We start from the raw sequence: 26,115 nt of genomic DNA on the forward strand, positions 1-26,115 counted from the left end.
GAGAAATCTAAAGCAATTTTTTAACATGTTTCTATTTTCTGCCATGAATAACTACAAAACAGAATATGTATTTTTAAGGACCTTTTTTTTTTTTTTACAAAGTTACAACCAACAAAAAGAGATGAAGAGGGAATATAACTAAAATAGGAGTTCAATGGATTAAAGCACCAAATCATCCTTGTGACAGAGAAACATTAAAGAATTTTCTCTGCACTTTTATTTTTATTATACTGTAGCAGATCAGTTTAAGATTTCAAAATATTTACTTCATACCTCCAGTGGTATGTGGTTTCTTTTTAGATGGAACTGTATTGACCATGTCCCACTCTGCTTCGTAACTGTTCAGATGTTCAGATCCCCGATGACCTCTTTCCTTTGGGACCTGCGTCCACTCTACAACTGAACTAGAGTCCTAAAAAAAAAAAAAAAATGACCTATAAAATATTTAGAAACTAAAACTAGAATTTAATTTCATTTAACAATATATTCTCAACTCCATAAAGTCTGGAGATTGTGACCAACATCACTGGTGGGAGGACCAACTACTATTTCCTATCCTTTTCTATCTTTTTCTATCTTCACCTGCCACCCACTCCATCACCCTACTTCTCCGCTCCCCCCCACCCCATACCTGTGTGGTCATCCCCATCCACCCACCCACCCTCCACCCCCGCCTCTGCCAAGGAAGAAAAGCTTGCCCATATTCCTTGCAGTTAGTGTATCCAATGAAATAAAAGCAGAGATCTACTGCAGGGCTTTTGGAAATGCTTTTGCTTTCCTAATAAAAAAGCCTCATCCCTTTTCCACTTTCCCGTACTTCGAATGTAGCTATGATGCCTAAAAATATGGCAGCCATGTTATGACTGCAAGAAAAAAAAACAGGAGAATCACTCCAAACCTGTAGATCTTCAGTTATTTGAGAAAAATAACCAAGGTAGCAATTTTATTTAAGTCACCACTGGTTGCATATTTCTCAGCCAAAATTTGCTAAGAGGGGGGCGCCTGGGTGCCTCAGTGGGTTAAGCCTCTGCCTTTGGCTCAGGTCATGGTCTCAGGGTCCTGGGATCGAGCCCCACATCGGGCTCTCTGCTAAGCGGGGAGCCTGCTTCCCCTCTCTCTCTCTGCCTGCCTCTCTGCCTACTTGTGATCTGTCTGTCAAATAAATAAATAAATAAATAAATAAATAAATAAATAAAATTTGCTAAGAGCTACCAGTAACATATCCACATGTATAGTTCTACAGAACTTAACATTTTAAAAGAGAATAAAACCAAAAGTCTAAAATGCAATAATTATTTAAATAAAAATATTTAATTCCTATACAATAAAAGGTAGCACAGGTAAGTTAAAAATAAACAAGACTGGGTGAAAATGTTTTCAAAATGTATGGCAGACAAAAGAAAAGCATCCAGACTACAAAAACAACACCTACCAAATTATCTAGAAATAGGCAAATATCAAAACAGAAAAACAAACAAATGGTATGCACAAGCAAGTCAAGAAGAAATATGAAGGAACAAACATATAGAAGACATCCAACTTCAGAAACAATCAAAGAAAAATAAGTTAAGGAGTGCCTCGGTGGCTCAGCGAGAAAGCTGAGAAAGCATCTGCCTTCAGCTCAGGTCATGATCCCAGAGTCCTGGGATGGAGCCCCACATTGGGCTCCCTGCTCAGCGGGGAGCCTGCTTCTCCCTCTCCCACTCCCCCCTGCTTGTGTTCCCTCCTTCACTGTTTCTCTCTCTGGCAAATAAATAAATAAAATCTTCAAAAAAAGAAAAAAAGAAAAGAAAAAGAAAAAGAAGTTAAGGGGCACCTGGGTGGCTTGGCTGGTTGTGTCTGACTCTTGGTTTCAGCTCAGGTCATGATCCCAGAGTCCTGGGATGGAGCCCCACATTGGGCTCACACTTGGTGTGGAATCTGCTCAAGATTCTCTCTCTCCTTCTCCCTCCGCCCCTCCCCCTGCACATGCACACTCTCTCTCACAAATAAATAAAATCTTAAAAAACAAAACAAAACAAAAAACTAAAGAAACTTGGGATGCCTGCGTGGCTCAGTCAGTTAAGTGTCTGCCTTCCACTCAGGTGGACGCCCTCAAGCCCTGCCAACAGGCTCTCTCCTTGCCAAGGAGTCTGCTTCTCCTTCTCCCTCCACCCCTTCCCCTGCTTGTTCTCTCTCTCTCTCAAATAAATAAAATCTTTAAAAGAAAAAAACAAACAAAAAAGCAAGTTAAGATGAATTTCAATTTTTTGTCCCATTCAAGTAAAAAATAAAAATATGAAAGATAGTGTAAAGACATAGGAAAAAAAACTAGGTCTCGACAGACCAATAATGAAATGTGTACAGATAAAAGTCTGGCAAGATACACTAAACAGGGACAGATGAAGAACAGGATTCTAGTAAAGCAGGACTTCGATTTCTATTGTTTGTATTACTTGAATATTTTTACAAGAATGTACTCATGCATTGCTACTGTAATTTTTCAAAAAGGAAAATCTGTAGGAACAGAAAGGTATTATAAAGGCACAAGAAAATGAAGAAGTAGACTAAAAAAACAGAGAGGAAAACTCAATGAATGAAATCAATGGGGAGACTTAAGAAGCATCTAGAGACCCATCAGCAGAAAGGCTTGGAACTGTCGATCAAGTACTTCTGGAAATTAGGATAGAGGTCAAGCTAAAAAGAGTACTAACAAAAGTCCAAAAGGCTGGAGGGTTACTCGTTAAAGAAAATAAAACAGATTATCTCTGGATTAGGAGAAACCAAGCACACTGAGCAAAGGGATAACACACTGAAAACAAGAATTAATTAAAAATCCATCTATATAATGAGTAAGTGAGATTCCAGCTCTCTTTCTCCACTCAGTTCCCAGAACAATGGCATCCAGGCATACGCTCTCCACGAAGGAATCTGCAGGAATCTCAGGCAAATGACTAGCTCAAGGGAAAGGATCTAATTTTAACATTAGGGATTCCCCCAAGGGATTACCAAGCCTACCCTTACCTACCTATACCTACAGAGGATAGTCGATCACTTTTTTTTGTGTCTGCTGTTAAAAATAAGCACCACACCACAAAGATCACAAAACATCAAAGGCAAAGTCTACACAGAAAAAAAGTACAAATGAAACGAGAAAAAAGTCAATTAGAAGAAACAGATTATACAGAGACAAAAACATCTTAAAACTACCTTTAAACTCTTTAGAAATAAGGAAAGATATATCCATAAAGATCAGGATGCTATTTTTAAAAAGGACTGGAAAAGGGACACTTACAATAAGATGTCTTAGAAATTAAAAATATAGCAAAAATGAAAAAGGCAAAAGAAGAACTGAAAAATAAAATTAAAGAAACTTAAGGAACACCTGGGTGGCTCAGTCAGTTAAGTGTTAAGTGAGTTAAGTTAAGTGAGCCTTTAGCTCAGGTCATGATCCCAGGGTCCTGGGATCAAGTCCCACATTGGGCTCCCTGTTCAGTGGGGAGTCTACTTCTCCCTCTGCCTCCCACTCCCCCTGCCTGTGCTCTCTCTTTCACAAATAAATAAATAAATAAAATCTTTTAAAAAAAAAAAACCAAACTGAAGAAACTTGGGGTGTTTGGGTGGCTCAGTTGGTTAATCATCTGCCTCTGGCTCAGGTCCTGATTCAAGGGTTCTGGGACTGAGTCCCATTTCAGGCTCCTTGCTCAGCAGGGAGACTGCTTCTCCCACTACCTGCTACTCCCCCCTGCTTATACTCTCTCTGACAAACAAATAACATCTTAAAAAAAAAAAAATTGTACCACCTCAAACCAGTCAGAATGGCTAAAATTAACAAATTGGAAATAGAGCAACCCTACAACCAGCAATCACACTACTGGGTATTTACCCTAAAGATACAAACATTGCTATCCGAAGGGGCACATGCACCCAAATGTTCATAGCAGCAATGTCCATAATAGCCAAACTATGAAAAGAACCTAGATGTCCATCAACGGATGAATGGATAAAGAAGATGCAGGGGTGTGGGTGTGTGTGTGTGTGTGTATGTGTATGTGAGTGGGTGTGTGTTTTGTATAAAATGGAATACTATGCAGCAATCAAAAAAAATGAAATCTTGCCATTTGCAACAATGTGGATGGAACTAGAGTATTATGCTGAGCGAAATAAGTCAATAAATCATATACTCTCCCTGATAGGAGGAATTTTAGAGGCAGAGTGGGGAGTTGGGGGGTAGGGAAGGAAAAAAATGAAACAAGGTGGGATTGGGAGAGAAACAAACCATAAAAGACTTTTTTTTCCCCCATAAGAGACTCTTAGTCTCATAAAACAAACTGGAGGGTTGCCAGAGGGAGAGGGTGTTTGGGTTATGGACATTGGGGAGGGTGAGTGCTATGGTGAGTGCTGTGAAGTGTGTAAGCCTGACGATTCACAGACCTGTACCCCTCGGGCTAAAAATACATTATATGTTAACAGAAAAAAAAAGTTAAAAAAAGAAAAAAAGAAAGAAAATGAGGAATGATTAGAAAAAAATGGAAGGAACTTCCTAGAAAAAATACACACACACTGAATTAAAAACAGGAAAGAAAGGATTAAAAAAGTAGAGAACCAATCCAGGTCTAAAGAGTGCAAGAAAGAGAGAAAATAGAAAATAGAGCAGAAGAAAAAAATCATCACGGAAATAATTCGACATTTCTTACTAACTAAAAAACACAAGTTTCCATATTAAAAGAGCTCATCAAGTGCCCAGAACAATGGATAAAAAGGATCACAAAGGCTACTATGAGGACATCTAGAATACAAGAAACAAAGAGACAATCATGAAAGCTTCTAAAGTGAAAAAAATATATACAATGGATCAGGAGTTAGAATGTATTAGACTTAATATTAATAAAGGAAACTAGACAAATGTAGAGCAATAATGTTAAAAAATATGTGGGAAAATTTCTTTTCAACTGTAATTCTATGTGAGCCAAGCTATCAATTCAGAATTAGGAAAGAAAAGTCTAAACAAGTAATTTCTTTGATCCCATACATCCTTTTTCTCAGAAGCACCAGAGCTGAATGAGAACAAAGGAGTAAACCAAAATAAAAAATAGCACAGGATGTAAGAAATGGGGATACAAATATGAGGAAGAGGCAAAAAGAATCTTCAAGACAACTGCTACACAGCAAACCAAAAGGGCAGCCAGTTCAGAACAAGCTTGTAAGGCGACTCTGGAAGAAATGTCTCTAGAAAGGGAAAACTAGAGGCACCTGGGTGGCTCGGCTGGCTGAGCATCCAGCTCCTGATTTCTTGATTTAGGTTCAGGTCATGGATCTCAGGGCCAGTCAGGCTCTGTACTCAGCAAGGAGTGTGCTTAGGATTCTCTCTCTCTCCCTCTCCATCTGGGACCCTCTCCCCCCGCCCCCACACCCATGTGAATGGCTCTCTTTCTCTCTCTTTCAAATAAACAAATTAATCCTTAAAAAAAAGATGAAATCCAAAGATCATATACGTGTTGAAATATTTTGAGAAGAGGGTTGTCTGGGTGGCTCAGCCAGCGAGCATCTGCCTTCGGCTCAGGTCATGATCTCAGGGTCCTGGGATCAGAGTCCTGAATGGGACTCCTTGCTTGGCGGGGAGCCTGCTTCTCCCTCTGCCTGGGAATCCCCCTGCTTTGTCCTCTCTCTCTTCCTTTCTCTCAAATAAATAAAATTTTTAAAAATAAGTAAATAGATATTTTTGAGAAGATATGCAGAGAACTAAGCCTGAGTTTCAGGGTGAATTAGAGATAAAACAGAAATCTCTACCTTCCACAGTAAGTCAATATACAATACAAATGGCAAACTCACTACTATCATATAACCCAACAATTCCACTGCTAGGTTTTTAAGAGAAAAATATATGTCCACACAGAAACTTGTATGTGAATGCTCATGTCAGCATTATTTATATTAAACTAAAAATAAAAACCACCAAAAATCCATCAACTGATGAATGAACAAAATGTGGTATAGGAGTCCTTCCCATCACATATTCATGGTTTCTCTCTTCCACAAAGAGTTACCTGTGGTCAGCAAAGGTCCATCTAGAAGCAGATGATCTACCTTCTGACACTATGTACATAGATTTAGTAGCCTAACACCATATCACAATGCCTTTGTCATTTCCCTAACTTATAAACTTTGTTATAGGTATGCACAGGAAAAAAGACAATATGTATAGGATTCAATACTATCTGTGGTCTCAGGCATCCAATGGGGGGGGGGATCTTAGAATGTAATCCCCATGGATAAGGGGAGACTACTGTATTTCCATAATTGCAATGCTGTTCGGCAGGCAGGCAAGAAAGCAATAAAGAGAGAGTGAAAGAGAAAGAAAGGAAAAAGAAAAAGGAAAAGAACAAAATGAGAGGTGCTATAACATGGATAAACCCTGAAAACAACAGACTAAGAGAAAGAAGCCAGTCATGAAAGATCACATATTTTATGATTCCATTTAGATGAAATGTCTACAACACGCAAATTCCCAGAGATAAAAAGTAGATTATTGATTGCAAGAGGCTGGAGCTAAGTGGGAATGAGGGGTATACTACGAAAAGGTACAGTTTCTTTTTTAAGGAGTAATGGAAGTGTCTAAAATTAGATATTGGTAATGGTTAACACCAGTGATTTATACACTTTAAAAGAGAAATACTATGGCATATGAATTACAGTTCAAAAAAGTTATTTTAAAAATGGCATTCCTGGGGTGCCCGGGTGGCTCAGTGGGTTGAGCCTCTGCCTTCAGCTCAGGTCATGGTCTCAGGGTCCTGGGATGAAGACCCGCATCGGGCTCTGCTCAGCGGGGAGCTTGCTTTCCCCTTTCTCTCGGCCTGCTACTCTGCCCACTTGTGATTTCTGTCCGCCAAATAAATAAATAAAATCTTTTAAAAAAATAAAAATAAAAATGGCATTCCTTACACTGGGATGAATAAATGAGTATGTGAATGATGAATGAACACAAAAACAAAAAAATAAAAATAAAAGTGGTACTTCCTTTAACACTCCCTTTAAGTACCTTTCCAGCATAGAGAATACTAGAAGAATCTAAAGCATCATCCAATGGTCTCCAGTCCACTATTACTTCAGCATCCTAGAAAAAGAAATTATGGACTATATTTACTATTCAGCAGCATCCTACGTTCTCAGTTACCATTTTTAATTCCCTGAACCCAATTATTATTTTTAAATACTGCTTATTTTTCATGACAAAAAATTTATAATACTGAAACTTTTACATAAGTTTTTAACATTCCATGCCACTTTATGGGCCTATTGGAAGTATTTTTTTTCCTTGGGTGCCTGGCTGGCTCAGTCAATGAAGTATGGTACTCTCGATAACAGACTTGTGAGTTCAAGCCACACACTGATTGAAGAAATTACTTAAAAATGAAACCTTAAAAAAATTTTTTTAAATAAAGTATTTTTTAACATCATTCCCACGTTAACATCATTTTCATTTTAACAAACATTTTCATGTTTCATTTTCATCATTGTTCAATTACATAATTTACCTTACACACGAAATTCAAACTTACTGATAATGCCCCAAAGATAAACCTCTGCCATAAACCATTATTAAATAAAATCATTTACTAAAAACATACCTTTTCTAACACACGTAATATTCCTGAAATCAAGCTGTCTTGGTCATTGGTTTTTCCACAAGATGAGTGAATATAGACCCCTTCCTGTTCATATATAATCTGGAACAACAACAAAAAAAAATCACACCATTATTGTACAGTAATATTTTGACATTTGTTTAAAAAAATTAGATGTTTTCATACAAAGCCACATTCTGATTATTTCATATACAAACGTATTATTTTTAAAATACCACTCGGGCTTAAGAGCACTTCAAACTAAGATAAATTGGAAGGAAGTTTGTCGTATGGAAGTTTGTTGGTTTAGCGATAATCACAATTTTGATCATCTCCATAAAGATGTCACACTAATTAATACATGTCTCAAGCGAATTCCACTTAAAATATATTCTTAACGTTAAGCAAGATACTGGTTTCAAACTGAAAAAGGCCATGTAAATATTAAAAAATAAGAACGGATGAAATACAATAAGGAATCAATGTTTTCTAACCATTCCTAGAACAGCACATGTTTTACGCTAAGATCATTTCAGTGAGTTTCGTAGCACAGTAGCATAGAAACTCAGGGAATAATATGGGAGTTTTAAAGAGTAATGATGAGGACTTCTAGGAATGATTAAAGTAGCTCATCCACGTAAATATTTACTAAGTGCATGTATATGTAAAATCATGCGAAAGACTACAGTTAGATATAATTAAAACATGGTCCTGAATAATATCCTATGAGAATATAAGGGAGACTGAAGTTAACTCCTGAGTAAACTGAACCATGTCAAGTTAAGACTTATCTTCTATTAGTATAATATTATAAATTAAGATTCCAATCCTGGGACCCACTTCAAAAATTAACTTTTTTTCATGACAGAAATAAGAGAAATAAAATCATCATTTTGAGACCGAAGTACTTTTGACATATACAAGTTTGGAATAGAGTGTAAATTTCTGTTTATGTTAACCTTTTTCTTTTTTCTTTAATTCCAGTATAATTAACATACAATTATATTAGTTTTAGGTGTACAACATAGTGATTCAACAATTCTATACATTATTCAGTGCTCATAAGTGTACTCTTTTTTTTTAAATTAATTCAATTAACATGTAGTATCTTATTTGTTTCAGGGGTACAGGTCTGTGATTCATCAGTCTTATGTAATACCCAGTGCTCATTACAATACATACCCTCTTAATCCCCTTCACCTATTTCACCCATTCCCCACCCACCTGCTCTTTAGTAGCCACCAGTTTGTTCTCTATATTTAAGGTCATTTTTTTTGTCTCTTTTTCTTTGTTCATTTGTTTTGTTTGTTAAATTCCACATATAAGTGAAATCACATGGTGTCTTTCCCTGAATGACTTATTTCACTTAGCATTATACTCTAGATCCATGCATGTTGTTGCAAATGGCAAAACTTCATCTTTTTATAGCTGAGTGATATTTGCATTATGTGTGGGGGGTGTATATCACATCTTCTTTACCCATTCATCTGTGAATGGATACTTGGGATGTTTCCATATTTTAGTTATTGTAAATAATGCTGCTATAAACATAGAGATGCATGTATCCCTCTGAATTAGTGTTTCTGTATTCTTTCGGTAAATACCCAGTAGTGGAATTACTGGATCTTATAGTAATTCCATTAATGTTTTGAGAAATCGCCATACTGTTTTCCACGGTGGCTGCACCAGTTTTTATTCCCACCAACAGTGCACAAGGGTTCTTTTTCTCCACATCCTGGCCAACAGTTGTTTCTTGTATTGTTAGTCATTCTGACAGGCATGAGGTGGTATCTCATCATGGTTTTGATTTGCATTTCCCTGAGGATAAGTGATGATGAGGATCTTTTTCGTGTGTCTTTTGGCCATCTGTATATCTTCTTAGGAGAAATGTCTGTTCTTGTCTTCTGCCCATTTAATTGGATTATTTGGTTGCTTTGGTATTGAGCTGCATAAGTTCTTTATATTTTTGGGTACTAACCCTTTATCAGTTATGTCATTTGTAAATATCTTCTCCAATTCTATAGACTGCCTTTAGTTTTATTGTTTCCTTTGCTGTGCAGAAGCTTTTTATCTTGATGCAATTTCAACGGTTTATTTTTGCTTTTGTTTTCCTTTCCTGAGGAGACATATCTAGAAAAATGTTGTTATCAATGATGTCAAAGAAATTATTACCTATGCTTTCTTCTAGGATTTATATGTTTCAGGACTCATCTTTAGGTCTTTAATCCATTTGGGGCTTATTTTTGTGTATGGTATAAGAAAATGCTCCAGTTTCATTCTTCTACATACAGCTGTCCAGTTTTCCCAATATCACTTGTTAAAGAGACTGTCTTTCCCCCAATGCATACTCTTGCCTCCTCTGTTGAAGATTAATTGACGTGGGTTTATTTCTGGGGTTTCTGTTCTGTTCCACCCAGCTGTGTGTCTACTTTTGTGCCAGTAACATACTGTTTTGATTACAAAAGCTTTGCAGCATATCTTGAAACCTGGGACAGTGATATCTCCAATTTTGTTCTTTTTCAAGACTGCTTTGGCCAGTCAGGGTCTTTGTGGTTCCATACAAATTTTAGGATTATTTATTTTAATTCTATGAAAAATGCTGTTGGTATTTTGACAGGGATTGTATTAAATCTGTAGACTGCTTTCCATAGTGTGGACATTTTATGTTTACCACGTCGCTATTCAATATATCATGGAGACCAACATGCAAGACAAGCACTATCACAACCCATCACCATCATGCCCTAGTTACCAATGTAAATGGGTATGCATCTTCCTGTTTTTAACTAACATTTATGAAATACTTGTGCACCAGAACTCCACAGGTTATAGTTTAATTCCCAAAACCCTAGACCACAGCCTCTATAACTGTATCCTATTTTATCATTAGAATGGAAAGCCCATTTGTGTTAATGAGAAACTGAAAGAGAGGTTAAATGACTTGCCTCAGATCACTGATGCAAATAGTAAGGGATTGTTAATGAGTGGAGGTTAAAATCCAGGCAATCTCGTGCCAGAGAACTCTGCTACTTCGTTATAAAGTATATTACTTTTACTGTTATTCCCATGTTATGTTATCACTTGTGATATGAAGTTATATGTCAGGAAAAGAGTCCTTCTAGTAAACAAGATCACCAGAGAAGTTCTGATTTCAAAAACCCAAGATAGCCTTCAATGAAATCATTGTTAAGCACCAGACCAGCATTAAGCAGAAGGCAAAGACTGGGGATGACATGAGTTGGGAATCAGTGAGAGACAATTCTGTATTGTTTGCATAAAGATAAAAACCTTTAAAGTACACAGATTTATTCACAAATGTGCATAAAGATATGCTAAAGACTATTCACAATACTATTATTTATAGCATCAGGTTGGGTGAGAGAGGGAGGAAAACAGGAAAGTTATGAATCTAAAAATCCACACAGAGTTCAATGATCAAATATATCCTGGGACAGTCATTCTATGGGGAATACTATTCGGAAATTAATAAAGGAAATGATAGATCAAACGATCAAACATGCAAAAAAACTGCCAGTTATATATAGTATGATGACATTTTTTTTTTTTTTTTAAGCTTCTCTAAATCACTATAAAATACCCAGAACAAGTTGTGGAAGAACACACTTTAAGATGTTAACAGAGATTACTTGTAAAAGAGAATGGGATACTGAAAGACTGAAAGAAAACTTTAATTGTCTACGTTAATGCCTCTAACCTACTTGAATATTTCGAAGTTAAAATACAGTTACACATTGCTTAGTAATAAAAAATAATTTTCGGGGCGCCTGGGTGGCTCAGTTGGTTAAGCGACTGCCTTCGGCTCAGGTCATGATCCTGGAGTCCTGGGACTGAGTCACCTATTGGGCTCCCTGCTCTGCAGGGAGTCTGCTTCTCCCACTGACCTCAATCCTCTCATGCTCTCGCTCTCTAATAAATAAATAAAATCATTTAAAAAAATTGAAAAAAAAACTTTAATAAGTAAAAAAGGAAACTGCAGCAGTATAAACTATAACCTTTGCAGACTTCACTTTATCAATTTCTAAAACAAGAGGTTAAACTAGATAATTATATCTGGGACCACAACATGGAAGTATGGAAAGGTTAAGGGAAAGAAATCTGTTAAAATCTCGAGCTTGAAAAACAAACAGATCAAAGACATAGCTGGAAAGCACAGGTTAGCATATTTTCACCTAAGTCTCAGCTAAAACAGTAGTTAAAAGCTTCATAGTTTTCAGGTCTCCTGAGAGGCTCAGTTAGTTAAGCCTCCATTCTTGGTTTCAGCTCAGATCATGATCTCATGGGTCATGGGATTTCAGTGAGATTCTGCTTGTAATTCTCTCCCTCTGCCCCTTCCCCCCAACACACACACACACACACACACACACTCTCTCTCTCAAATAAAAAAAATGTTTGGGGCGCCTGCGTGGCTCAGTGGGTTAAAGCCTCTGCTTTCGGCTCAGGTCATGATCCCAGGGTCCTGGGATCGAGCCCCGCATCAGGCTCTCTGCTCCGCAGGGAGCCTGCTTCCTCCTCTCTCTCTCTGCCTGCCTCTCTGCCTACTTGTGATTTCTCTCTGTCAAATAAATAAATAAAATCTTAAAAAAAAAAAAAAATGTTTAAAAAAAAAAAAAAAAAAAAAAAGGAGCTTCAAAGTTTTCATAGCAGAAAGAGGGAGACTCATTTGCCCAGAAAAGCTTGGCATCATTAACAATGCAACCTAAGATTCTGTGATACTATTAACACTAAACAGACTCTGGAACTTTAATAAAGTTAGTGAATACTAAAGCACCAAATAAAACACTTTACCTAACTGAAGCACATTAAAGAACTTTCTTTCCCATGCATATATTGGTCAAGTGTTGCCTATTCTCTTTTTCATTGGGGCACCTGGGTGGCTCAGTGGGTTAAAGCCTCTGCCTTGGGCTCGGGTCATGGTCTCAGGGTCCTGGGATCGAGCCCCATGTCAGACTCTTTGCTCGGCGGGGAGCCTGTTTCCTCCTCTCTCTCTGCCTGCCTCTCAGCCTACTTGTGATCTCTGTCTGTCAAATAAATAAATAAAATCTTTAAAAAAAAAAAAAAAGAAAGAATAAGTTGAGTTTCCTAAGTAATTCAGCTGAGAAAATATTTTAAAAGCATTTAAGTACCAGGCATCTTACAAAAAATCCAAGTTGCACTCATTCTGGGTTCTGTGTTCCTTAACTCTTTAGCACAAATTACATGCCTAAAAATCCACCACTCCGAACCCAGACTTAGGTACTGTCTTTAGAAAGCAGTCATGTTCAGCTTTCTAATTTGAAGGGTGTGATGTTAACCAATACAAATTACTAATTCTGCCAGAAATAGAATGAAATTAATAAACTTACCTTCCTGAGTTCCTAAACTTTATGAAGTCTTATGAGATTTAAAGAGACCAAACTAGTTGCATCAGTACATAATTTATTTCAAATAGGAAACAACTGAATAACAGTTTTAACTATTTATTGTTTTCAAAGCATTTCCATCTCTTTTAATCCTCAGAACCAAAATGAATGTGTCAGAAATAGACCTTATTTCCATCTCTATCTTACAGAAGAATAAACCGTGACACAAAGCTGTTCAGTGACTTTACTCAAGACCATATGCATACCAAAGGAAGGAGTGGAGATTTCCCAATGCCTTTATCCATTAAATTTCAACTGTTACTGCCTAAAGAACCTACCAAAAGAAATTCCACATGGCTTCCCTAGAGGAAAGCAGTTTCTGAAATTAGACACAGATGTAGAAAATAATGCTGCTTAGGACTAAAAACAATTTTTAAATGTTTTTAATTTATAAACCAATGCAGCAGCTAACTATTTAATAATATGGTCTTCAAACAAAAATCTTCGGTTTTCTCCCATCTATATTTCTAAATATTAAACATAAAAAGCTTAGTACTCCCCTTTATATCATCTTGGTTTGAATCACTCATTTTAATATAGTACTTCACTCTACTTTTGCGGGAGTGATTTTATTTTATTTATTTATTTTTTTTTTACAGCATATATCTGCTCATCACTCCAGCTTCTGGGTACATGTGCCTAATAAAACACTACTCTACAGGTATCAACTACCTTCAATAGCTCAAAACGCAAAAACAGAAGGACAACTAAAATTCTGATCTTACACAATATAAAAACAGTATTTCTTCTTCATTAGACTCTATAAGTGAATTGATTCCTGAGGAGTATCTCTGCCATAGGACATTCTGCTTCCTATCTCCATCAATAGTAATAATTAGAATTTGAAAAGCTATCTCCAAGCTTGTTTGATACGAAAAATTATTTTGCTACAGGGGATAATTATGATATCATGCATTTCATCTGAAGCAATACATTTAGTAAAACAGGCTTCCAATTTCTTTCCTCGGGGTTTCTTCATAATCTCTAATGCCAAATAAAAAGAGAAGTTAAAATTCTATTATCAGCACATAATGTTTCTATTAAGCATTACTTTACACAGCATTTGTATGTTATCACATGTGATGTTGTAACACAATTAGATATGTGTTACCATCCCCACTTTGTAACTGAGAAAAAAATGCAAGGGAAGTTAAGTGATTTGATCAAGGTTCTTACACTAGTCTGGGGCTGAGATCCAAAGATTCGCTCTGACAAGTTTCATTTGATCAAAGGATATACAATAACAAGCCAATCAACATAAGGCACATAATATAAAGACATCGACAAAATTATTCCAGTATACTAAATGCTCATACTCCAATCTGAAGAAGTCAGCAATTCCAAAGCTGTGAACATGAGTAGGTCCTCTGTGCCACAGAAAGTAAAGAAAGGACACCAGCAATGGCTCTCTTTCTACTACTTAAGATTTGAAAGAAGATGAAGAATTTTTACACTTTATAGGAAAACAAACTTAAGTCAGAAAGAAAAACAAGAAAAAAATCACATTCCAATGAAGTAAAAGGCAATGAAAACTAACGTCAGGAACTTGGCAAATGGTATATGTGCTGCCAAAGCAAGCACGGGAAGCTGGCAAATGGAAAGCCAGGAGAAGAAAAAGACTGAGACAAAAGTCTGTGCTACTAGAGATGCACAGCATGTTTAAGCCTCCTTTCAAAGAGAAACTCTCAGTTACCTGCACCGAGCATCCCTAATAGGAACACAATGTACAGGCAGTAAAGATATCCCATGATTGCTGCCCTAAGGACACAGGCACTGAATGTAAAAATATAACAGCCTAATCATTTCTCTAGCACACATATCTGAGATACTATATAAAGTCTGTATCAGAGTCTCCAAGCCTAATAACTTACTAATTTATGATATTCTACAACAGGACAAATTATATGGCAAAAATATATCTGCAATACATCTCTAATGAAGATATAAATGGTGTTTTCACTTCATCTTCCAATTTATTTGGCAGGGAAAATGAAGTATGAAAACTGTATACAACAGGATATATAGTTGTCAAAATCAGGATTTGGGGTTTTGGTTTTAGGACCATGATTCCTCTATGGTTCAATTTCTCGAAATCAAATACTGTGTCTGCTGAGGAATTTAAAATGAAACAAGAGAATAAACAAACTATCAAAGAAAAATAAATATCAAAAACCATAAAAGACAAAACGTGCAAGACCGAGAGAAAAAGAACTGAAAGAAGTATCCAGTAATACTAAGTAGGGGACAGAAAAGAAGAATTTAAATACAAGCAAAAAAAGACAAGACAGCAGTATTTTAAAAATGCTAGTACCAATTACAAAATGCAAGAAAATAAGTACTACAAAAGTTATGACAGTGGTTAACCTGGGGGGAAAGGGTACACGGAAGGTCTCCTGGAGGGGCTGTTAAGGTCTATTTCTTGACTGAAGCAGTGGTTACAAGGATGTTTGCTGTATGAAGTTATAGATGTGCCATTTTCTGTACATACATTTTGTTTTACAACCAAAATGCTAAAAATCATTGGTAATAAAAGGAAAATGTGTAGTTTTAAAAACAATTTAAGCCAAATCTCACAAGCAGTGAAGGAATACTGTCAGAGGGAAATCATGACATGAATTCAACAATGAAAGGACATACACTGAGAAACTAAACCGAAGGATACATCAAGCAGATTTGAGGGCATAGCACCACCTATCACTAAGAATACCAGCAAAATAAAAGGAAGCAGAGGAGGGGGAAAAATGTTATCATTACAGAGATGATACACAAACTATCAATGAAATGGTGAAAAAATGTACTTTGATATAAATTACAAACTGGCATAACCCACTCTATAGAAGTGATTATGACCTTCAACCACCCAAATATCTACTGACATTTTCTAAATACTTAGGACCTGATATTCTTAAATGTCTTGTTGACAACATCACCTCTCAGAAAACACACAGCAAAAGAAAACCAGTACAGAATAGCAAGAACGAAATGGTTATTATAAAAACTATGGAAGAGGGGTGCCTGGGTAGCAGTCAGTTAAAAGTCTGCCTTCACCCAGGTCATGATCTCAGGGTCCTGGAATAGAGCCCCATGTCCGGCTTCCTGCTCAGAAAGGAGTCTGCTTCTCCCTCTTCCTCTGCCCTTCCCCGCAGGTCATGTGTGTGCCCTCCCACGCTCGCTCGCTCTCAAATAAATAAGTCTTTAAAAACAAAACAAAAACAAACCGAAAAAATCTCTGGAAGAAAAAGATCATCTCAGAGTTCCTAACAATCAAGGAAACAAATTTGGAACACAGTCAAATGCTCAGCCTGAGATTGAGAAAAAAACATATATAGAAGTAGGAATTAATCCCACCAAAAAGAGAGGAAAAAAAACCACTCTATAATATAGGGGCTTTAATATATAATATATATATTTATATATATATTATATATGTAATATATTTTATATATAATATAATATATAAGATAGAGTGAAAGAGACTGGATTTACCCTCTCATCAGAAAACAAAAAAAAAGGAAGCAAGCCAGCCAAACCTATGAAACAATGTTTTTTTTAATCAGGTAATAAAAGACAATGACTGCTCAAAGGAAACAAATGAGGTGAGCCATACAACTGCCAGAGCTTACTGTCTTGAGAGTTTCTAGCTGGCAAAGAGAGAGAAAACCCAACAGATACCCAGCAGTCTCCTGGAGCTGAGGACACAGAGCTGGGAAGTTCAGGAGAAGAGATATGGAAGCATATTATTTTAAGTTCTTATACTTTACACCAAGTAGTAGAACTCTTAAAGATAAGTGTTAAAGATGTAAAAGTTAAGGTAAGTTAAAGTAAAAGATATATACTATAAGCCCTAAAGCAATCACTAAGAGATATAGCTAATAAGTCAACAAAGGAAGTAAACACAAAATAATTAAAACTACTTTGTTAACCACAAAGAAGGCAGAAATAGAAAATGAAACAAATATGGGACAAATAGAAGACAAATAGAAAACAAATAGCAAAATGACAGATTTAAATCTAACCACATCAGTAACTTCATTAAATGTAAATCATGTAAAGACTCCAACCAAAAAGAGGTTGCCAGACTGGATAGAAAATAAGACCAAACTCTATGTTACCTAAAAGTATTTTAAATATAGAGACAAACAGGCTTTAAAAAAAGGTAGAAACATGTATCACACGAACACAATGAAAAGAAAGCTAGAATGGCTTTATTAATATCAGACAAAGTAAATTTCATAGCAAAAGAAATATTAGCAGGTACAAGGATAATTTCACAATGATAAAAAAGTAGTCAATAGACTACTTTTTGAGATCAAGATCAATTGAGATCAAGACAATCTAACAAACCTGAATGTTTATGCACCTAATAACAGAATTTCAAAAATTTTAAACATAAACTGATAGAATTTCACAAATAAACAATTCCACAATTAGAGTCAGATTTCAACACACCTCTTTCAATAACTCCTAAAACAGTTAAGAAACCAGTCTCAATGTAAGACTTGAATAACACTATCAAACAACTTGACCTGACTGGCACTTACAAAACACTCTACCCAACAACAGAATACACATTCTTTTCAAGTGTACACAAAACACTTACCAAGAAAGATCATACTTTGGGCCATCTCAGTAAATTTAAGAGTTCAAGTATATTACGTGACAATAACAGAATTAAATTATAAATCAGTGATTAAAATATCTTCAGAACACTCCCACATACCTAGAAATTAATAACCTACTTCCAATAATTTGGTAAAGTGTATAATGTGAAAACACTGCCAAAATTAGTCTTTATAAAATGTACATCTGACTATGTCATGCCTGAGCTTAAAAATCCTTCTGACTATATTTTTCTGCAGCTAATCAACACCTGACACTCCCCAATACATACAAACTTCCTGCTTAGGGCCACTCTTAAGTTACCTGTTCCCTCAAAGCCTGTGCCTTTTTATGTGTGCTCTCTGTTCTCTTCATTACACAGTCTCTCTGCAAATAACTTCTAAATCCTTCAAAAGAGCAACAGCCCGTATGAACTATTTCTACCACCTCCACTCCACCTAACCTGATTTAGAAGTTCTTTACTCATACACTCAACACATTTACTGAGCTTCAACTAAATGTTGGGAAAAAAGATTTTGGTGGAAAAACACACACCAAAACCACACAGATAACAAAAAGTATCTGCCTAAACTACTCATGTCATGTAAACCAGTAAATAAATGGTCACAGCAGAGTGTGATGGAAGTATGCACAGGCTCCTGAATAAGAAATCATCTTCAGTTACTCCTCCAAAAAATATATAATGAATGCATACAATGTGCCAGGCACAGAGCATGTTTCTAGAATAAATATGTAAGATTCAGTCACTGACTTCATAGCACTTACAATCTAAGAGGGGATTAGAATAAGAAAACAAATAATTACAATATGTGATACAAACATGAATAGGCTACCAGAGTAGGACCTAAAAAAATGATATCTAATCTAGACCTAAGGACTCAGCAAGATAAGAAATCAGAAAGACTTAACTAGAGGGACAAATAAGCTGAGACCTGGAGAGTGACAATTTTTTTTTTTTTGAGAGTGACAATTTTAACTAGAAAAGGGTTGATGCTCTTGGCAAAGAGTGTATGTTCTACACAGGCAACAGTAGTTTAGTGCATGGCTAGCATCCAGACCAGAGAGTAGAGGTTAAAGAGCTTAGAGACAAGAGTAGAGACCATATGAGATCACAGAGTTTTATAAACCATGCTCAAGAATTTGGGAGTCTGGAATTTGTCCTTAAGTTTGGAATTTGCCACTAGAAAGCCATTAAAAAGTTCTAGCAGGAGAATGCCATGGTCAGACTTGCCTTTTCTAAGCACACACACACCAGCTGCAGAGCCAAGAATGAACAGCTGCAGTAATCCAGGGAGGAAGAGATTCACAGTGGCAAGAACAGCAGTGGCAGTGGGGATGAAGAAAGGCAGAGGCTCAGAAAAATATTTAGAAGGTCAAAATGATAGGACTTCAGGACTGATTAGATGTGGGAGAGGAAGAGAAGAGAAATCAGGGACAAACAGTGGATGAGGTTATTTACTGAGATAGGGAATACAGAAGGAAAAAAGTAAACAGTGAGTTTTATTTGGACAAGTCAATCAGTAATGACTGAGGAGCTAAAGAAATGTAGAACATAAATGGTTTTAAGAGTAACAAGTCACAGAAATTCTGAGAGCAAAGATATAGAGATGTTGAAATATTAAGGATGTTACAAGTCTCAAAGGGCAGGCAGCAGAACTATTATTGCTTCTTAAGGGCAACAGTATGCCAAACAATGTCAGACAAGAGGGCAGGAATAATTTAGCAGCCTAGGGAGGTACGAGGAGGACTAAATGAATTACTTCTCTTATAGTAAGGACTGCATATACATTTTAGTATTCCACACTGAGACAGTAAAAAGATCTCATAAGGATTACCCTCCACCAAAAAGTAAAAATAAAAAAGCTGGGTCATAATTTTTCATTTAATTCCAGCAGCTACGTCCCACCAAAGACCTAACATTTTAATTCTTTCCCCAATAAAAGTCATGTTTTTATTAATTCATAAACTTGTTAAATTTGCAAACTACTGTACTGTGTCAAAAATAAAGTCATGCTTATCCACTCAGTATCCAAAGAACAAACAATAGGTACTTAAATGTCTGCTAAAGAATGCCAGAAAAGGGACATCTGGGTGGCTGGGTGAAATGTCTGCCTTTGGCTCAGGTCATGATCCCAGGGTCCTGCGAGAGACTCCTGCATCAGGCTTCTTGCTCAGCAGGAAGCCCACTTGGTCCTCTGCCTGCAGCTGCCCCTATTTGTGCACGTCCCCTCTCTCTCTGACTGATAAACAAAATCTTAAAAAAAAAAAAAAAAAAAAAGACGACCTACTCATTTTGTATTTTACACCAGGAATACACTACCATGATATAAGATCTAGTCTAGGAAAAGAAAAGTTCTCCAGGAAAATCTAGATACTAGAATATTCTTTCCATTCTTAAGCAGAAGGGTTTCACAGAACTATAAGCATATCTAAAGGGAATTAGAAGGGACTAAATCTAAGTTACAAAATGTATTCCTACTAAGAATGCCATCAAAACAAATTCTTAAAAAGTAACAGCTGATTTCCCAATTGTTTCATGTTTTTTTTTTTCAATAGAACTAAATTCTAAAACAAACACTGTAAAAACAGAGTGAAACCCAAGGGTACTAAAATAGGATTTTTTAACTCCAAAACAAGAGCACTCTTAGTGATTCCTCTCTCCCACTCCAGTCCCCACTCATTTTCTCTATCTTCTTGCTCATTCGTACTCACTGAATACATACTATGTGCCAGAATTTTGTCTAGATGCAGGTGAAACACATCAGGCCCTGCCCTCATAATGAGTCAGTTTACTGGTCTTCAGAATACAGTCAGGAAAAATAGCACCTACTTCAAGGACTTGAAATTCATTTTGCGTTTCTTATTTAGACAAGGCAAAGATGTGGATGTTACTATTTTCCCTCTAAAGAACTTGTCTTTAAGATAGAAGGTAAGGGCTATCTAATATACACCCAAAGCCTAATACAGTGCCTGGAACAAATCAGATGCTTAATAAATATTTGCTGAATAAATGAATGAGAGTAAACTGACAATCAGAGCAGTGGGTCTAAGGCCAAAACCTACTTCAGGCTATCTCCTTTTTCCTGCCTTTTCTGTAATAGGTAAATTCAACTCATTCTGTTAAATTATTAAAGTAATTCAACTCAAATCTGTCCACCAGTTATAGAAGACAAAAGATCATCTATACAGGCAGTGTCCCAATAACTCCCCACAATATTCACAATAGAATGTCACTTTCTCTGGTTGACTGTTAAAATACTGTTCTACAGACAGTTAAAAAAAAAAAATGCTGAACTTAAGAACTAATCAGGGTTTATAATCAACTCAAACCTACTTTCTACTTTCAAAAGTTCTGCTAAGAAAAGTATTTATGCAAAACATATTTATGTTTGCATAAATATGCTAACAAAAACCTACCCTTCATTAAGTCAAATCATCAGAGAACTGAGGGCATCAAATTGGTACCCTGTATTTACTGAACTACCCGCTGGCATAAAACGAGCAGCATACTACAGGTATTAGAGGGTCCTTTTTCTTACCGAAAGGATATAGGGGCACCTAGTGGTGCAGTCGGTTGAGCAGCCAACTTCTGGTTTCTGCTCAGGTCATCATCATCTCAGGGGCCATGGAATGGAGTCCCACATCAGGCTGTGCATTCATCATAGAGTCGGCTTGAGATTCTCTCCCCCTCTGCCCCTCCCTAAAACTCTCTCACACTCTCCCCTCTTCCTCAAATAAATAAATCTCTTTAAAAAAAAAAAAGAAAAAGATGCACTATGCCACATAAGTACATTGTATTATATAGTATAAAGAACCTACAGAAGACTTTATTCTCTGGTCTACCCTTCAGAAACTAGTTTTCTGGGGTTTTGCTTTTGGGTTTTATTTGAGTGTGGGTCCTATAATCCTTATAATGGATCAGGTTACCCTCTTAGGCTGGTAAAAAACTTAGAGCTGAACTGTGGCCCATTAAAGCATACAGTTTATTTAATAAATGTACTTCCAGTACCATTTACCTTTTTTACCCCTACTTTCCTTTTACTTTTTTTCTAATTTATTTTACATAACTATACTGCTTTTATATATGTGAGCAGCTTAAATCTGTGGAAAATGGCAGCAAAAATAAACATTCAACTACGTTCTAACCAATAATAACCTTATAATGTTTAAGAAGTCTGAAAGATTTTCCTTAGTAATAGCAGCAGCTCACGTTTACTGGGCACTTAGTTGACACCAGGCACTGTTCTGAATGCTTTGCAAATATTAACTCATTTACAATTTACATTTACAGTTAACTCATTTACAAATCCTCTTTACAATTCCATGATGGAAATATAATTATCCCTCATTTACAAATGAGAAAACTGGGCACAAGGAAGTTAAGAAATGTGCCCAAAGTATACAGCCATAAAGCAGCGGAGTCAGAATTTGAATCCATCAAGTTCCATCTCCTTAACCACTGCCCAGCTGTGATGATTTTTCATTCATCAAAACTACATGATTTCTAAAACAAGGTATTTTTCAATTCCTAAAGTAACAGTAAGAATTAGAGCTAGAACTGACTTCAAATGAAGTTTATATCCATACCAAAACCATTTAACAGTGACTTGCAGAGAAACCGAGATTATGAGTAACACCTACACAGCACCTACCACATGCCAGGCTTTGTTCTATTTACTTATTCTCTTCACAATCTCATAAAGTAGGTACTATACGATCCCCATAATACAAATGAGGAGACTGAAGCACAGAAATATTAAGTAATTGGAAGTCACCAATAAGAGTGAAGTTAATTTTGAAACTGGTTTGGATCCAGAATCCAAACTCTTTTAACTGTTACCTTACACTGCTTCTCCATATGACAGAGATCAACTCCTCCATTACTTCCTACACTCAAAATTCAAAGAAGGCAAAACAGAATTGTTAGAAAAATTACTCTACGTCCCAGATCTCAACACTGATTCTATCCACCAGCATCAGCATTTTTTAAAAGTACCACATGTGGTTCTTGTGAGCCTTGGTTAACATCCACTGATCTAGGTTTCTAAGCTAGATAGGTCTTAGCTGAACCTTTGGGTGGGAAGGGTGTGGAGACAAAGAAATACACATGCATACACATACACACACTCACTCTCTCACATCTATGTATTTTTCCCTATTCCCCTTTCCCAAAAAAACAAAACTGGAAAGGAGGGAAGAGAAGGATAAAGCCAGAAAGGAAATATGGCCTTTAATGCCATGTTAAGCAGCCTGTAATATTATTCTAATGATGACAGTAAAAAAATAAAGAATTTTTTCTTTAATTTTATTTATTTTGAGAAGAGAGCGAGCATGCACAAGTGGAGAAAGGGCAGGGGGGAGAGAAAAAATCGGAAGCAGACTCCATGCTGAGTGCAGAGCCAACAGGGCTCCACGACATGATCCTGAGATCACCACCGGAGCCAAATTAATAATCAGATACTTAATCAACCAAGATACCCAGGCACCCCAGATTTTGTTTTTTTAAAAGAAGAGGCAATCAGATATGTTCATCACCAAAAAACCAAAAACCATCCAGTGGTAGTGAGAGAGGGGACACTGAGAGAGAAACTGCAACAAATCAGAAAAATCAGCTAAGAACGCAAGACTAATCACAGACTAAATGTACTAAACACAAAGAATGAAAAGTATGAAGAAATTTAAGAAAGTTCTTTGAGGTGAACTGGTAGGACTTGGCTGTTTATAAATTTTTATTGAAATGGATGTCTCCAAGTTTGTTTTACACGCAAACACTGAATGATGATACCATTAAACTAGATCTGAACTTACTGAGGGAAGAATAAATGAGTTTTGCAGGTCATGATAGTATTATTTGGGAAAGGGGCAGCTTTTGGCATAGGAAAACAGTTTAGGTGGTATAATGGTAACGGGTGTCAATTTACAATGACTGGGAATAAATGAGATGATGAAACACAGTTATCTAATAAAAGACTAATTTTAAGAAGTCAGATTATGGGGGCACCTGGGTGGTTCACACAGCTAAGCATGTAACTCTTGATACTGACTCGCGTCCTGATCTGAGACATGGCATCAAGCCCTGTGTGGAATCTATGCACAGCTGGGAGCCTGCCTGAGATTCTCTCTCTCCCTCTCGTCCTCCCCCTCCCCCTATGCATGCTACCTCTAAAATAAATATATATATATATATATATATATACATATATATATATTTTTAAATGTCAGATTATGAAAGAGAGTGGAAGGAAAGGGTGAAAAAAGTCTTATATTTCACAACTGGGCTTCATCATCTCAAGGATTCTCTCAAAAACAGCCCACACCTGAAAGAGGAAAGCGTATCTCAAATGGAAAGGATCCCTCCTTAGAGAGACCTAAATTGGATCAGTCCAGGCAGAAAATCAAGCAGGGTAACTTTCAAATATGTAATAAGTCAAACAGAAAATCAGCATCCATTATGAAGACTTAAAAACTAAGACAATCAAAGAGCACGAATAATCCAAAAAACTATGACCAATCTATCATTTAAAACAGCAAATATGTAGAAGTATGAAAACTTTCTTAATGTTTGTATTATTTCATGCAATCCTAACAACCCCAATACAAAAAATAATAATTGGCACCACCACTATTCTGGAGAAAAAAATTTTATGAAGGACAGAGAAGTCACACTTGCTCAGTTTCCCAAGGTCACACTTCAAAGTAACAGCAAAACCAAGACCATATGTGTTATTCTGCCGCCAAGTCTAGCGGTCCATACACCAAACCACAAACGTCAAATAATTCAAAGTGCATTAAGGAGGGCAGCATAGAGAAAATAACCAAAACTCGGAGCACAGAGGAAGCTATCAGTGACAAGTAAATATGTAGTCATTAGTTTTCCATGAGTCATCACCAGACCCAACTGTTTACGAAACACTCCCGTACTAGGAAACGCTGCCTGTGGCATGTGATGATAGTCCTATATAACACACATTAAGATGTGCCCTCGGAACGTATATAGGCAATATACAACGAAATCTCCCCCGCACGTAATCCTAGTTCCTAACGAACTAGGAGGAAGTTATGACAGCATCACAGATACTCCCCAAGAGAACATCATAAAGACCTCTAAGAAATAAATACCTTAACTAACGCCTTCTTAGACAAGCGTGGGATGGTGTAAATCTCCTGCTCCCTGAGTGGAAACATGCCCTGCTGCTCACAAGCACCAGCCAACTCGGCAGGCTGGTAAAATGAATCCAAAACACTCTTTTCTTCTAAGTGCTCAGCTGCACAGCACCTGTTTTCAGCTCCTTCCAAAGAGGACAAAGATACCTTCACCAAAGTGATGCAGAGAAAGACAGGCAAGTTAGATTAACGCCTCAAAGGGAAAGAAAAAAAGACGCTGGAGTCAGAGTAGATCTAAAGAACCAAATTCAGGGAAAAATGAACCACAGAAGGAAAGGAACTAGGCAACCTGTCTCTTAGAAAAAGCAATAAAAAATAAAGACCCCCCTGCTGCGGGGCAGTGCAGAGCAGAACAGCGCCGAGGCCTAGCTGGTCTTGGAGCAGGAGCCGGTCTTTAATTCCCAGACTGAGCCGGCAATCTCCAGACAACAGGTGACACGACCAAGTCTTCTTCTCTTACATCCGCCACAGCTGTTCTTGATACAGAATGGCCTTCACGTCCCTCCCCGACCGGCCTCCAAGCAGCAAAAGCACCCCTATCCCAGAGAAAAGCAGGTACGTTCGCCGGGGCCGTTACTTACCTTCCCGCTCACAACACCCGCCGCCATGTTTCCTTCGCGTGCCTGTGATGACGTAGCAGCGCCTCACGTGTCTCTGGGATTCACAGCAACATCCGCCAAAACTAGGCTGATATCCGGGCGGAAAAGGGGCGGGGGGTGGCGGGAACTGCGCAGAGCGAAGAGAAGGAGGACAGGAATAGCCTAACGCATGCGTAGTGGAGTGGAACTCAGGGCGCTAGGGAGTCTCTGGTGCATACCTCGCATGCGCCAAGTTTTCCCGTGGAGGGAGGCTGAGTTAAAGCGTATTTGCGTTGTGTTTTCCTGGGGACGAGATTTTGAGACGCTCACGGGCCATTTCTGTTTGGTACGGTGGGAAGAACATATATTAGGAACCAATAAAAGTGGTCCTGGCTTTGTAGCTATAGGTAAGTCACACCTTCAGCCTCTGTTTCTCATTTGAAAATCGGTTTAAGACTATGGAGAAGGTAAAAGGAATCCCAGCCCTCTATTTGAGCACCCACACGGAGACTTTACCTTCTGTATGTGAAGTTTCTGAATTTGAGTCTGATAATTGCAACTCACACATGACCTTGAGTAAGGTATTTCGATAGGAACTGCGGTAATACCACGCCCTCATTGCTCCAGAATCCAAAGCACATAGCTCACAGCTCCTACATAGTTACTTAATAGCTGCGTGACTTGAAACAAGTTTCTAAATTCATCCAAGCTTAAGGATGTAAAATGAAG

General features: G+C 37.2%; 1 protein-coding gene across 3 annotated transcripts in view; it reads right to left on the reverse strand.

The window, feature by feature from the left end:
- TBC1D15 (TBC1 domain family member 15) overlaps positions 1-25,463 on the reverse strand; it is a 69,502-nt gene extending 44,039 nt beyond the window's left edge. The window contains exons 1-4 of one of the 3 annotated variants that reach the window (XM_046013160.1): positions 25,390-25,463; positions 7,608-7,706; positions 7,019-7,093; positions 274-412 (exon numbers count right to left, since the gene is read on the reverse strand). In XM_046013160.1, the coding sequence (XP_045869116.1) occupies positions 274-412; positions 7,019-7,093; positions 7,608-7,706; positions 25,390-25,416 (340 nt within the window). In that variant the 5' untranslated portion in view covers positions 25,417-25,463. Of the gene's footprint in view, positions 1-273; positions 413-7,018; positions 7,094-7,607; positions 7,707-24,763; positions 24,938-25,389 lie in introns of those variants that run through there. The other 2 variants (XM_046013159.1, XM_046013162.1) reach the window with 2 other exon arrangements.
- Between the last annotated feature and the right edge of the window lie 652 nt (positions 25,464-26,115).

Source organism: Meles meles, chromosome 7 (genome assembly GCF_922984935.1).
Source record: "Meles meles chromosome 7, mMelMel3.1 paternal haplotype, whole genome shotgun sequence".
NCBI lineage: Eukaryota > Metazoa > Chordata > Mammalia > Carnivora > Mustelidae > Meles > Meles meles.